The sequence below is a fragment of the Lates calcarifer genome, linkage group LG15 (assembly GCF_001640805.2).
Source record: "Lates calcarifer isolate ASB-BC8 linkage group LG15, TLL_Latcal_v3, whole genome shotgun sequence".
NCBI lineage: Eukaryota > Metazoa > Chordata > Actinopteri > Centropomidae > Lates > Lates calcarifer.
Genome location: NC_066847.1, coordinates 4,088,357 through 4,104,074, shown reverse-complemented (window position 1 = coordinate 4,104,074; position 15,718 = coordinate 4,088,357). Strand labels below are relative to the sequence as shown.

The window sequence follows — 15,718 nt, the reverse complement described above, 5'->3', positions numbered from 1 at the left end:
GTAATATTTATTTATTACCGTAGTATACTGTAATATGTACGAAATGCAGGTGAAAATCATGAAAAGTACTTCACCAAAAACTTCACCTACACTGATAACGACATTGCTAATCTGATTGGTTGAAAGTACGGTCCATAGACAAATTTGCACCAATCAGCGACGTTACTGTACAACGCCTTTGTCCAATCACGAGCTCAGAAGTAGACAGCGTGGCCCGCCCACACGCATCAGCCAGTAGTCTGGCCGAAACAACTGTCATTTAGAGTGAGTGGACGTGATGGGGAAGACGGAGCTAGTGCTGGAAAACACGAATTAAACGTCTCAAGAAGTATCAAAAACAACTTTTAAAGTTACATATGTAGTGATTACAGCTTACGTCGGCATGTATTAGTATCTTAAAGGTAAGTTTATCAGAAAATAATACATGTTGGAGCTGTTTTTCCTCGAGCGCAGGAGTTGAAATTTTAAAAAAAGGAAGCTAACGTTTTTTTTTTTTTTTTGGCTAACAAGCTAATGTTTATTTTACCGTTCCCCCACCACCTCCTCCTCTAGAGAAGCAGCAACTTTGGCAGTACGTCTTTCTTACTGCTATAGGAATTACAGCCAGTTTCGGAGGATGTCAGCCCCCAGCAACTCGCTTCAACAGCCGAGGGTGAGACGCAGCAATGCGGGCTCCCCCGGCTCGTTCAACAACAGCAGCTGCCGCTTGCACCCCATCCGTGCCACCGTGCCCTACCAGCTCCTGCGTGCGGGTCAGAGCAGCCCGACGCGGACGCAGACCCTCTACGGAGGATCCACGAACAGCCGAGGCTCAAGCCCCCCTTCCAGCCCGACACTCAGTTCAGGAAGTGCAAATGCAAGGCAAAGACTGTCCCCCGAAAATAGGGACTCCTCTTGTCCCCCAGACTCTCCAGTTTCCAGAGGTAAAAGCACTTATATTCAACTGTTATGCCTTACATAGGCCAAGAAACGCCATGTCACCACGTGCTATTGTCCACTTGTTATGGTAACTTTTTGTTACATTAACTGGTATGCTATTATGCAGTTCCATTTGAATATTGTAATTATGTAAAAATGGGTCAAGTTTAACATTTAAGGGTGTAGCTTGTAAGTCAGCAACAAGGTCTGATTTGGAATAGGTTGATACATTAACTATTTAGCCTATCATCCACTTACACAATTAGGCACTCATAAAGAGAATAGAGTGCACTTTTGGCTCTCTTTACTTCCTATGGACTTTTGACAGGAGAGAGGGGGAGGAGAGAATTGGCAGAAAGACGTGCTTTCAGTTGTAAAAGGGGCCACGTCAGTCCCAGTAGAAGCGCTGCTGAGCGAATGGTCAGGTGTTGCCTAGTCTGACCTTACTTCATGCACACAGCATGAAGCACTGGGCATATTCAGACCATATGCTGAGTCTCACCATGTTGCCTTTCACATGGAGGCGAGCGCTACGTCGTTTCATGTCATGCTCAGCTGCTCCCTGGAAGTGATATGGAGACAAACCGAAGGAGGACATGAGAGTCCAGGCAGCCCCAAATCCACATTTCCCATTGCTTCACTAAATCTTATTAATGTGACAGTCTCTACTGCCAAATATTGACGCTGTGGCCGATTTTTCAGACCGGTAGCTGTATCCTTTCATAGGCCATTTTTAGCTGGAAGAATACAGCTTTTTCTGCAAACCCTGTGTTTTCTGTACAAAACACTGACAAAACCACACACTATCTGGCAAGTGATTGAAGCACGTTGCGATATGGAAGTGTGTGAATACAGCTTGCTTTTCCAGTATCTGGAGACAAAGAGAGTCTCATTCTTGTTGTGTTAACCTCAGTGGGTGTTTCCGAATCTGTACAAGTTACAAGGAAAAAGCACCAGGTATTCTCATTACAATAGAGTTCTGTACTGTATTAGATCACAACTTGCCACACACTACACATCAACAACATGCATATCTCTATGAGTTATGTTTAATAGCTCCTCCCTCTTACCTTCAACCAAAATGGCAGCCCTCTTGTTTCAGTGTTGGTTATTGTGGAGTTGTGTGTTATGTGTTATGTTTGTGACGTGCCTCACATTCCTCAGTTCTTTGAATGAGATGACCTCCAACCTTGACCAGTCTAGCATGTAAAGCAGGAAACGAAGTCTCCTCTACAACAACTGAGTAGGCAGACTTACCAGGCACGATGAATTTCACCCGTGTTCGGCCAGCGGTCAGTGTTGATTTCCCACCCCTGCAGCATGCCACGCATACCTCAGTCCTCTGAAAGAGACGACCTCTAACCCAGGCCAGTGTCCCATGTCAGCAGTGATGATGGAGACTTGACCCTCCTTCAAAACACGAATGAGAGGCCTCTGATGATGACCATGATCATATTAGAGAGGGGTTAGGTGGCCACTAGCAGACAGAAATGCAAATTGTCTCGCATCTTTCAGGAAGCAAACAAGTACTACAATGTGAGCATAATCTAGTCATGCTCATCTTTCATCACAGCAGCCTTGCTTGATGTAGCTGAAGCAGTAGGCTTTGCACTTTGTAATTTCTCAGTCACTGTGGTACTTTGAACCCACTCACAGACATAATGCTTGCCATTTGGTGGGAAATTCAGTCCAAAGTGCCCTGCAGTACCCTGAGTGTTAGTGCCAGACAATGTGCATGTGTTAATGGACTGCACTGGTGTTCAAACAGTTCAGATCTTGACCTGATTATCACCGACGGAGTAAAGAGTATTATATTCCACATTATGACCTTTTGGGTTCACCAGCATGACATCATTCTCTTACCATACTGTCCCAACAATGAAAGTCCCACTCTCTGTCAAAGTGCCAGCTGTGCTGAAACAGCCCTGCTTCATTGTCACCCATTCAAACTGCAGAGTAGGACCAAATGTGAAAATGAGCGTGTTGTCCAGATCAGTTGCCTCTGGTGGAACTGTACTGTGTGTTTTGTCATTTTATCAGATTTACATTGTGAAGCATCTGGGTGTTGAAGGGTGACTCTGATGTGACGTTAAGATTGTTCATATATCATTGTTCATTTACAAAAGATGGCATTGTTAGCACAGTTAGCATACCTTTCTCATCTATGTAGATACAGTCAGACTAGACCAAGCTGGCTTGTTGTGGGAGGTACCCACTGGACTCATGGAGAGATGCTAATAATGCTAACAAGCCATTTCCTGACCAGCTGAGGGACAGATGCTGACGCTCATAACTTTAAAACATTGTGGCCAGGATTAATATCATCATTCATATTGTATGAGAGACAGAGCTTCCTCACATTTCTGCTTGCAGTTAACACACTTCGCACTTAACTTACTAAACTGATGTATAATATTGTTAAATTACTGTATGAACCTAAAGGTTGAAGAGATCCCACCATAACCTTGATCAGACCTTTTATTCCAAAACAGTCATGATGATGTGCAATATGTATTATTTATTAGGAATGATATAATACATTATCTTAAGTATTAACAGCATAATTCCACCAGCTGCATCTACTGTAGGGCTGAAAGGAGTGATTATTTTCATCATCAGTTAATTTCTTGATTATTTTCTCAATTAAATCTTTTTTTTTTCTATTAAATGTGAAAACCAGAATGTCATAGGGGTCTCAGGAAGTCTTAAAAGGGATTTATTTGTGCCACTGGCCATCCAAAACGCAAATACATTCAGTTTACTATCATGTATGCTTACGAAAAGCACTACATGTTTACCTTTTAGAAGCTGGAATCAGATCATGTTTGTTCACCAGTTATTTACAGTGGATACTGATTAATTTCCTACTGATCAAGTAACTGACTCAGCACTTGTTTCAAATAATAAAAAGTACCAGTTAAAAATGATAAGAATAAAGTATCAGCAGGTAAAACCAGATACTGTATCCATTGTTTATATTTTCTTCGTAAACCTCTCTTTAACAATAACCAACGTGCACGGTCTTGACAGGAGGAAATTTCATGCTTCATTATCCACTGTGTAGGTAATTTGAGCAATTACAATTAAGTCCAGTTGAACTAGGCTGTATTCAAAATGTCCAAGACTGACTGTATTTCTCTTTTAAAGTGAAACAAAACTCATATCAGGTTATCTTTAGCAGCAACCAAATTCCAAGTTTCGTTTAACTCCACAGTTCTGGGACACCAAGAATACAGTGATTTTTGTCTGTGATCACGAGATCAAGCTGAATTTTTGGGATTTACTTCTCAACCAGTGCCATGCAGCCTTGTGAAAACCTACAGGAAACCCTTCTGCTATGGTTTACTGATCTGGACCACATGTTTGCTTTCACATTTGCTTCAAGCCCCACAGTTAATAAACCACCCATTTATCCCTGGAAATGTGGAGATTTTTTTTTCACTGCTTGCCGAATGACCAGTGAAGGAAACTTCTTATTAAAATTCAGCCTGAAAATATTCCTTTTTTTTTTTTTTTTTTTTTTCCTTTTTTCAAATCACAGACACCACTCACTTATCCCTGAAAATCAGCAGATGGACTGCTTTGATGTCTTGGCTTCTTTCACACTGTTTCTTTTTTCTCATCAGGAGATTATTCTAGTCTGGCAAGTGGGGAGACGATGGAAAATAACCACAATCCCGGTTTTGAGAGCACTGGCTAGGCCTATATCAATATTGATGGAAATTTAGCCTGCTTCCTTTGTCTGCAATGCTTCAGGGAATTTTACTGTAGCCCAGTAAGCTTACTTAGGCAATACCTTTGGGTGGGTAGGCCTGTGTATTCTATGAACAAAGAACAACAATGAATGGCTGTGTAGTTCTGCTAGGAGAGGGGTGCCTCATGTAGATAGTTTAGTCTGTGTGTGTTAGTTTATGTGGTCATGTTGGAAAGGCCTCAGCCTTAGCCTACTCAGACAAGGAGTAGAGTAAATGGGCATATTTCCTGATGATCACTCTGTTCCTTTAGTCTGCCTTTGATACAAAAATAAAGGAGCTTTCATTGACTTAAGATAATCGCGCAAGTGTAAATGAGGCTAATAAATTTAATACAGCTCTCACTGCAGCCTCATGCTGCTCTCATGCTAATATCTTTGTGTTTGCATGTTTTGTTTTTCTCTCTCTTTTTTTTTTTTAACTGCGTGTCATTGCAGGAATGTTGAGTGGATGCAGGCAGTATTGATGTGCATTGTGGTGTGGTTGTTTATGAGTTCTTATGTGGGTGGTGTGTGCTTAACTGCTCTGGCTCACAGCAGACTGCTCTCATAACATCAGATACTCCTGCTCAGCCATTTACATTTGCTTTAGGCCCTGGCTCTCAAGCCCACTCTGCTCTGCACTAATACCTGTGAGATTAGAAAATTTGTCCATACTCTGCAAATGAGAAGAGATTGTAAGGCAAGTTTTCATCTTAATAAAGGAAACTAATTTACTGTGATTATGTATTTGCTTTTCAGGTCAGGTGAATTGCTGTTTTTTATGATTAGGTGCTAAAAATATAAACCATTAGAGTTGATGTGCCCCTCAACATATGGCTCCCAGTCCTTGGTTACACAAGATTTATTACACTGTGACATTTTAGTACTGTATGTTGAACCACATTGACACAATCTGGAAAGCTGGCACGTTGAATGTCAGAGATGCCTCAGGGTGTCTGGGAATATTGCTTACTAAGCACTAATGCCTGCATGAGTGTGTGTTTGTTTATGTGTGTGTATGCCTCATCCTGTTTCTTTATTTTTCCCAACTTACAGCAGAAAGGTCCAAGTTGCAGGTTCGGAGTTCCAGTGCCATCCGGCGGACATCTTCCCTGGACGCCATCACAGGGCCATACCTCACCGGCCAGTGGCCTCGGGACTCCCATGGACCCTACCCTTCCTGTATGAAAGACAAAGCCACACAGGTATGTAACATTCAGAAAATCCTATCTAGGTGTTAACACAGAAACATGAACACCCCCCAGGTAATGTAGCAATCCTTTAATTACTTCAACTTCATTTCTGAGAAATCATATGTTGTCCATCAGTTTGGCATGGTGAATTGGTTTAAATACTACAGTACCCATGAGACTCAGCTGTCTTTTCCATGGTGAAGAAGTCAGTCAGGGATGTGAGTCAGAGTAGTAGTCAGAAATTTGTGAACAAAGGCTGATGGACTGATCCAAAATTAATCCAGAATCCAAAAGTAAATTTGTTAAAGCTGCAGATTGTGTTGCCAGTTTTCTCAACACTGTAATTTTCAGCTTTTACCCCCTACCTTAGTGATTGGATGTTTCTTGCCAAAATGCACCTTGGGAGTTGTAGTTAACTTCTCCCCTAACATTTTCATGTACACAGTCTTGTACCTTTGACTTTTTATCAATGAGCCAGATGTTTTCTAACGCAGCTGTCCATCTTTTTTACTGATGATTTAAGCAGGAGAGTTTCATGCAGATCCAAGCCATAGGAATACTCCATCTGTGAGTCACATAACATTGTCTATGGGAAAAATGAATGAGATTTTCTTACTTCCAGAACCAGGAGTTCCTTCCACTTTGCAACTCAATTGCAGTGTAAATCATTATGTAATTAAAAATGTTCACATGATGTTTAGAAGACAGTGACAGATTCGCATATTTATATTTACATATGAATACTGAAACGTGAAAGTGGACGCTGCAAAAATGAAATGACTTCAGCAGTGTGCAAGTGGCTTGATAAGATTAATCTTCAGAGACCAGGGCTGCCCTGATCGCCAAAGGTGCATACAACATGGCCCCCTTTCTCTCTCTCTCGCCTTGTTTCTCGTTTCTCTCTACACTGTCAGCTGTCATATAAAGGCAAAATAATCTCCAGACAAGCTGCGTCAGGAACTGTCTGATTCAGCTCCACAGGTGGCAGTGACTGAGCGTCACATCACACATTTGCTTTGTGGTAATTAATCAGAAAAGTTAGAAAAAGTGGAGTCAAATGGCTCAGTCAGTCATATTCAGGAGCAGCTGTGTAAGCTCACTGCACTAAGAACACCTGGCTGAAGTTTGTTTAATAATCACAAGTTGGACACATTTTACCCAATATGGTCTGCACTGAGTAGAGGTTAGTTCAGAGTTTGACATAAAAATATCTGAAAATATTATGATATTATTGTAAGGACATGTGGCCTACCCTGAGATCGGAGTGTCTGGTAAATCTCCAAATTTACAACTCACTTCCACCTCTCTCTCAGAAAATTACAGTAGTTAGGACTTCCAAATAATATTTGGTTTCTGTCACAGTGGCTGGTGAAGGAGACAAACCACGGCCAAAGATTTTGTTATAGTAATCTGGTGGCTGATGGTAGAGTCTGCTGCCAAAACAGGCCTAATAGACTAGGGTAAATAGTCTGAAATTCCCTCACAGCGCCACATTTTATTACATTATAACACTTCATAAGGCCTATGTATGGATTTCACATTTGAGCCTGGCCACAGTATTCCTGGTTAGCAGCCTCACACATGATCACCCACTAATCTTGCCATGTGACTGATGGCTAAATGCAGTTTTCCTCAAAGAGCTTGATTTTTTGGGGGGGTGGAGGGGTGTTTGGGGTGGGTTTGTGTTATGAAAGAATATTGAATATGTATGATCATGACAAGGGCTGCTCCCTCTTTGCTAACAGAAGCCTTTCATGTGTCTGAATGAGGACCGCCAAGCCTCATTTACATGGGCTTCATTTCTTTGTGTGTAGGCTGAGGAAGTGGTGAGAGGGCCCTGCAAGATTTCTTGAAGGGTCTGAATGCAGAGTAAACACCTCTAATTACAGGGTTCCTGTTCAGCTCTGGAAAGTCTGGATCAGTATGGAAAATCAATTTTATAATTATCATGTCTTAGAAAATGTTAATGCACAGAAATGTCTGGGCACAAATGCATAGTGATCTTGCATATCTACCCACTGTTTCTTTGTCATATTGTGATATGTGCCATTATCAGCAGAGATCTGACTGAAGGCTGACTAAAATGAAAATCCAGTTAAGAGATTTATGTCTGTCAAAGCTGTGGAAATTTCAGATGGAAAACATTTGGCTATGTTGTAATGATGTGGGAGAGTGTGACACACTTGACAGTCCTTGAGCGATTAAATGCACAAACTCCCCCAAGGATAGTCAGAGACCATTTCCTGTTAACAAGCTATGCCTGGGCCCAGCTCTTTTTATAAGACAACAACAGCAGAAAGCAGCAGACAAAAGGTCCTCAGTTTCTTTTGTTGTGCATTGTACAAGTTCAAGACAGCCTCTCCTTTGAGCTGTAATGTAGCCCTGCATGGAGGTGAAGTTGTTTGCACCTGTCCCCCCAGCTATGGCTGAGGCGAGGAGAAATCCCACTGCTTACCACCTGGCCCTCGTGGCTGCACAGCCCGCCTGCCTTTTGTGTGGGAGTTGAGGAGCAGAGGGCCCATACATATGCTAATCACTGTTCCGGGATAGGTCTGTGTGCCCTAGGCCCTGTGGTTACAGAACACAGAATGTCTGTATGAAGATTAGGGCCCTGACACACCAAGCCGACCTCAAAGAACTAGCACCGACAAAGGCAGACTGATCAAACAGTGTGCGTTGCCTCACGTCTTCTGTTAAAAGTTGCACTTGAACGCAACACAAAGGCTACAGCCGACTGCCAGCTGACCACTGTCATGCATGTATGTTACGTTCTGCGCCTGCGTGAGAGGGAATAGCCAATCAGTAGTCTGTATTTGTAATCTGAAAAACCTAACGGAAAGATAAATAGAATAAACCAGTCTGCTGTTTTTCAAGCCACTGTGAATCTGCTTAAACCATTTTTGTAATTTGACCTAGAATATGAATTGAGACTATGCCTGGTAAAGGTTTATTTTGCAATGCTGACACTGCCGAACCAGTGGTGCCAATCCTACTTTAGTGCTTTATTATATGAATGATAACACTGGTGATCCAACTGCTCCATATTTGCCTCATATGACCTTAAACTAAGGTGTATGTATCTGTTTATCTAAATATAGACTAATGCAGTCTGAATCAAACAACAAAGATACCCTTTTAGAAATATCTCCCCACTCTCTGGAATGCCTCATGGGCTATAGACGTGCACAAGATAACAGATGCACAAAGTCAATTCACCAAATCAAAATGCATGTTCTCATCTCTAAATGATAGCAGTGGCACTCTGCTCGCATGTCTCGACATGCAATCTAAACAAACCAGCACAAATTCCACTGCAGTCCTATTGAAGCCCAGTCATTATTTCCTGTTTTGGAACAGAGCTGGATTCTTGAGGATGTTGCCTGCATGTAACCCTTTGGGTGGGAATCATAATGGGAAGCAAGCTGCAGGCTATGGTAACAGGGTTTTATCTGTACAGCAGTACATTATCAGACACAACACCTGGCATACACGTCTACAAAGCACACAACTCGGACCGGAAGTTCAAGAGCTAGCATGATAAAAGGGCCTCTGGGGTAAATAAAGGTGGGTGTTCTTGTTAACAGACGATTTGTTTGTGGGGAACAGAGTCAATAGAGAAAGATAGCCTGCAGTATTTTTAACTGTCTTGTTTTACTATGGATAACTGGGGGAAAATTGGATGTCTCATTCCAAACTGAGATATCTACAGTAAAGAAAAACACGAGCTTTACCTTGACAGTTGTGGCTTGTTGATATTTCAAGAGTAATCTTCATTCTTGAGAATTAAAACTAAAACATTGGCTGATGTGGAGAGTCCGTTTAGTGTCTACAAGATTGAATGCTTGGGAATAAACTTAAAAACCACAACTGATATTTGTGTTGGCAAACAACTAGGGCACTAGCCTCAGGCTAAGCTCTTACTTCAGGTGTCATCATACAGTACTTACTGTTGAACTGTAAACTGAAAGCTGTAAAGACATCAATCACTGCCACTTTTTTAAGAAGTCTTTTTTGTTTATTCTATAAAAGTAACAGCGAACCCCAGGCTTGAACCCCTCCATTTGTTTTTTTTTTAATTCTCAAGGAAGCACAGCTCTATGAAAACCTATACATATCACTCACTACCAATAAAAGCGTTTCACATTGAGATACAAGTAGTGAGAGTAGTATGCCCACTTGACGTCATAGAACATCTGTGAGAACTTAGTTTTTCCTCAACAGCTAAGTTCACGGCTCCATCAAGCCTGTCTGGCCTTTTACAGCAATCTGTATTCTGTATGAATGGATTAGGCTGCAGCATCAAGTCTCTCAATGTTTGGCAGAGGCATCAAACAGCACAGGCCTTTCCATAGGCCATGCACAAAATGTTAATGCTAAAGGCTAGCTACACATCTGCCGTCCAGCGTGGCCAAGCACAGTGGTCCCTTTTATGAGAGCACAAGCACCCATTTAATTCGCTGTCCTTTTCTAGGGAGACCAGCGCCAGCAAAGCCAGTGCAAAAGGCTTCACGGGTGTTCCTCATTATTCACAGTGTGATATTCCATATCATAGGGCAAGGCTTGTGTGTTAGTTGGAGAGCCATAGAGGTTTTTCTGTTCGTGTGGGGTCAGACATAAGGCAGTGTGAAGACATTGACATTTAAGATGTTTCGCACTACTGTGCTGACCAAAAAATGTCAGATGTTTAAGGATTTGTTTGAGGACCAGAGGCACTGTTGATATGCATAATGAGGGTGGAAGTGTGTGGTTTCAGACAAGCCTATGAAACATCCTCAGCCTGTTTCTGTTTTTGCATGTATTTACATAACTTAACCGTTTCCTTGTTTGTGCAGTAGAGGTCTAAAAGACATGTTCAGTGAGACAGAACTGCCTCTATGCTCTTCGGTAGCAAATGTTTTGTATATCTGATGTTTTCTTACTGGTGTACTAACATTACAAATTTCTCTGTGGACTCGTTGATCTGGTATAAGCCTTTCACTGTACTCTACATGTTCTGCAAATTATAGTAACGTATATAGGCTAAATAGTTATACTACTGAAGGTGAAAGGTAGAAACTCCAAGGTGGGAACATAGCGCTGCTAGTAAACTCCCTGTAAATGTCACCTGTTGCTGACAAAGATGTCTTGTTGCCAGGTAAACATACATTATTCGGTAGCCCTGTAATTATCATTATTATTATGTTTGGCTTGTGAAATGATAAAAATGGCTGGTGGATTTTGGAATGCACTAGTCAGTTTAGCTTGTAGACAAAAAGAGTTTTATGTCCTGCCACAGATGTATTTATCTTAACCTGGCTCACTAATGGAAACAATCAAACATGCTATGACTTTTGTTTTTCCTGTTGAACGTAGTTTTTTCCTCTGGGATCGTATCTCATGACTGTTTTCCTCATTTTCATTGATTCCAGATTTTCAGCTTTACTTTGAAACACACGGCACTCATTACTGCTTTCACCCATGTCTTTCTCAACTGCCTATCCAGACATTTTACGTTTTAGATATTTAGTCAATGCCCACATTTGAGCCCCTTCATGATGAGGAATCACTTAAGTACATTTGCAATTTGTTTTTTTAAATCATGGACATTTAATTAGTTTCTGTAAAAGCATTTAGCCTGATACTTTACCTGCACAACATAATGCAAACACATAAATATATAAAATAAATAATGGGCATTTCAGAAGATTCTGACTCTTCGTGAATGGGGTTATATTCAACAAGACTCAGCACAGACTATATTTATGACCTTTCAGTTTTCTGATCTCTGCAACAAAACGCCACTCTGCCACTTAAACAAATCCCAGAACCTGCAGGTTGGTTAATATCAGGTTTTATGAGGGTGATGTAATGTATTTTATTTAGATATCTTTCCCCCCATACACACTGGAAACTAGTATTGTGTAGAAGTACATCATACTTGTCTTTGTGTGACTATGCAAAGTAAAATATACAATTTGGTGATTACAGTGTGGTTTTGTGTCAGCATATATGTTTCTGTGTTTCAGACTCCTGGTCTCTGGATTGATGAAGGGACAGAACAGGGAGGTCCTCACCAGAGGTCAGCCTCCTGGGGCAGTGCAGACCACCTCAAAGAGGTAGATTCACCTGCATTAACCATGGTGCATCTGAGTCACAGATGTGTCTGACAACAAACACCACAGACAGTGGATTAACACAGATCAGTAGTGTCAGCACTCTGTCTACTAGCTTAAAACATTCACACAGCAAAATCGAAGAACTAGTTTTTTAAAATCATTTTTGAGGTTCATTGCATCTACTCAAAATGTGTTTTATTTGTCAGGGTCTGAGGTCAGCTTAAATATTAGGCTCCTTAAGATTGGTTTCCACTCCTGTCTATCTGCTGGGCTTGGTGGCCAACCAGCCGACCACATGGAGCTATTAGGTCTCCAGCTTTCCAGACCACAGTCTAAATTTAACCTCCTTCTCCCCTCTGTTTCCCACTCAACTGCACTCTCACATCTCATTATGGCCTGTTGTTTTTGAGAGACAGTGCAGGAGCTCCTCTCAAGGGTGAAACAGCCATATTGTTCCCTCCTTAGCTTGCACTGAGTGAACTGACTTCAGGGTAACTCATGTTACTTAAAAGCTTCACTGATGCCCCTGTAACACAATAGGCACTCATATTTTTCTGTGTCCAACATGAAAGTAGTTCCAAAACATTAATAACACACACATCTTGGGTTTTTGTTAGTTTTGACCAGGGAAAATATCATTTAAAACTTTTATACTTTCAAGAATCCATTTCAACCACACTTAAAGACCAGCTCATAAAACTACATTCCATAAATGTTATGGCCAACATACTAAGCCAAGATTGTTATAACTTCATAACACACAGGTAGTGTGCGTCAATACTGAAATCAAACAAGCTTTGACTTTACCATGTGGTTATACTTGCCTAATCATGCTAGGCACATCAGGTGACACATCTGGATGCTCAAGAATTTGAGTTTATTCAAATTACTGTTAGATTGTTCTGGCATGATATGGCAGTGTTCAGGTTTTTATTGTAAATAGAATTGGGCAATGTGTGGATTTAAACCTCCAACAGTCACATTGCACTTTGCAGAAGGGAGATAGGAAGTGACATATTTTAATAAATACAGCCACAAAAGATGCATAAAATGCCTTTCCCAGCTATGGAGTCACAGCATTGTGATCTTATAACATCAGATTGTTGGGATCAGATTTCATAAATAACTTTCAAGAGCAAATGCAGCAATATGTTACAACTTGGCCTGTTTGAAAAATGTAGTGTTCAGCTTTCTACAGACAAACCCTTGGCCTGCACCATCAATAGCACAGCACAGCCAGGAAAACCTCTTTCTCTCATCCTCTGAGATTACCGGGATTGCCTGGACTTGTCATTATCAACTGCTGTGGTCACTTAGTGAATGTAGTGAACTGCATTCTAGCTCTCTAACCTCTGCGATTACATGTGTGGGAGGATATCTATGAAAAGAGTGAGTCTCTTTGTTGACTGTGTTGCCAGGATTACAAGATCAGCGTTGAAGACCACACCTTTGTCTGCATAGTACAACTGCGTCTGTTAGGCTTACAAAGGGTATCCTGTTTTTAGGCTGATACTGGGCCAGATGCAGAAACACCCACTTGTTTCATCATCAGACATACATGGCTGATTATATGCACTAAGCTATCCTGCAACAATATGCAAGTCAAGTCAGTTTTTATGGGTGCGCACAGTAGTGTATATTTTTGCGAAAAAGCCCAATATTGACTTATTATAGCTGTCAGCCACATAAGCGAAGAAAGGCTTTCAGTCATTCTACAGATAATTTAAAATAAACAACAAATATTAATTTGACTAATAGCACAAAATTATTATTAGTGTAGGTTCTCATTGTACTCCCATCTGTTGAAAAAAGGAGGAATAGTTACGTCAATAAAAATATTCAACCAAACACTAAATGTTTCAGATCTTTTCAATTATTTCCACATCAGTGTATTTCCAGATAATGAATCAACTGCTGTTTTGATATTCACTTAATCCTTTAAGTCATTTTTTTTTTAAGCCAACATGCCAAACATTTGGTAGTTCCAGCTTTACAAATGTGGGAATTGGCTGCTTTTCCTTGTGTTAACATTATACTAAATTGTATTTCTTTTGGTTTTGGCAGATTAATTGATTATGAAAATAATTGTTAGCTGCAGCCCTTAATGGAAGCAAGTATGCTTATCGCCTGCTGGTTTCATTCATTTCACTGATGGGAAAAGTTGAAATTCATTATGTTGACAGATTGTGAGCTATCATTTGCTGAAGTGATGTTTCTTTTCTTCCAGCAGATTGCAAAACTGAGACTGCAGCTGCAGCGCAGCAAACAGGTCAGCCGGCAGAGTAAAGACAGGGAGCAGAGCTCACTGCAGCTGCCGCAACAAGCACCGCACAGCACTGCATGCCAACCTCAGGTGAGTTATTCCTGTAAATGTTCATGCCCTGCCAAACTGAGTCACCCACATGCTCTTTTCAGGTGAAAACATTAACTAACTCTGACTTTGGTGATGCAAGATTTTACCCTGGCAGCGGTGATATGATAAGGTAACCTAGCAGCAAAGTAAAAAAAAAAAAACATACAGTTGAAACAAGACGGACCAAACCATATCACAGCTGTTGAAGATAAGAGAACTGAGCAAGGTGACTGTCTACATTACTCTGTTTCAAACGGTGAATTAATCCAGATTTTAATCTTTCATCTGCTACAGTTTGATTGCTAGAAGCTGTAGGTTATCAGTATGCAATAATTGTAACACATAGTAAAAATAAAACATAGCCACGGTTTGGGGAGTAGGTGTAGAGTGAGTAGGAGTAGGTGTATATTTTTATAGTAGCAGAGTATTTTTTTTTAGTCTTGTGTGTAGGCCATGTTAGATCATACGTTTAAGATGATGTATGTTGCACAGCATTTGGCTGAGGAGGTCTAGTTAATGAGCCCACATTCTGACCAGTTGTGTCACAAGAGGAAGGGAGAGGAGAGAGGAGAGGAGAGGGGGAATGTGTCTGGACATGCCCCGTCCTCTCCTTGTTTGGAGTTCATTCATTAACAGATGCCCAGCAACGGGACACATCAACCACTGGAGGAAAATTTACATAAACACTGATATGCTAAGCACTATATCCACCTGTGGTAGATCACAATCATGCCTGTGTTTTTGTTCCCCATGACATTTAATCCCACTACAGTAACATGTGTTTAAACTGAACGCCTCCACCCATTTAATATCTTATGAAACTGGATCAGCAACAAATCAGCACTGCAAGCAGATCCTAGTGTCACAGACACATGTCCAAGCCACATGCACTATTATGTATTTAGTTGCATGACTGATCCGAATGTCTTTCGGTGTGTCCTGAGGGGAGGGAATATATTTGAGTGTATATTATCTTGATGTATGCGTAAGATTTTGCTTAATTTTTTTATTTATGTTCGTCTCTCTTTCCAGTACAAGGGGAATTCGTCAGCCTTTTCGACAATCCCTGTGCCAAAATCCCTCATATGCCGAGTGCCGAGCAGTGTGGAAGGCATCAACCACGAGCTAGAAAATGTGTTCATCAGAGAGGACTGGGAGCAGGGGATACAGGTAGGCATATGTACACACACCAGCAAAAACCTGAACAATATGTGATGTACTCCCCTGACACTACCTGATCAGTTAAGTCTTCTCATCTTAGGTCCAAGTTGGATTAAGTGTCAGGTCCCTGTCAGACTGTAAATACAAGCAGAGAAGTGGGAAATTGTTGACAGCAGCCTCATAGTTGTAATTACAAGTGGGAAACTTCAGTAGGGAACTTCTGACAGCTACACTATCTCTGTGTTGGTGAAAATATCTGCAGAAT

At 41.1% G+C, this 15,718-nt stretch overlaps 1 protein-coding gene across 2 annotated transcripts in view; it reads left to right on the top strand.

Moving 5' to 3' along the window:
* Window positions 1-235: 235 nt before the first annotated feature.
* LOC108889225 (glucocorticoid-induced transcript 1 protein) overlaps window positions 236-15,718 on the top strand; it is a 20,482-nt gene continuing 4,999 nt past the window's right edge. Inside the window, exons 1-6 of one of the 2 annotated variants that reach the window (XM_051075995.1) lie at window positions 236-401; window positions 553-923; window positions 5,708-5,856; window positions 11,850-11,939; window positions 14,170-14,292; window positions 15,325-15,462. In XM_051075995.1, the coding sequence (XP_050931952.1) occupies window positions 617-923; window positions 5,708-5,856; window positions 11,850-11,939; window positions 14,170-14,292; window positions 15,325-15,462 (807 nt within the window). In that variant the 5' untranslated portion in view covers window positions 236-401; window positions 553-616. Of the gene's footprint in view, window positions 402-552; window positions 924-5,707; window positions 5,857-11,849; window positions 11,940-14,166; window positions 14,293-15,324; window positions 15,463-15,718 lie in introns of both variants that reach the window. The other variant, XM_018685588.2, reaches the window with a different exon arrangement.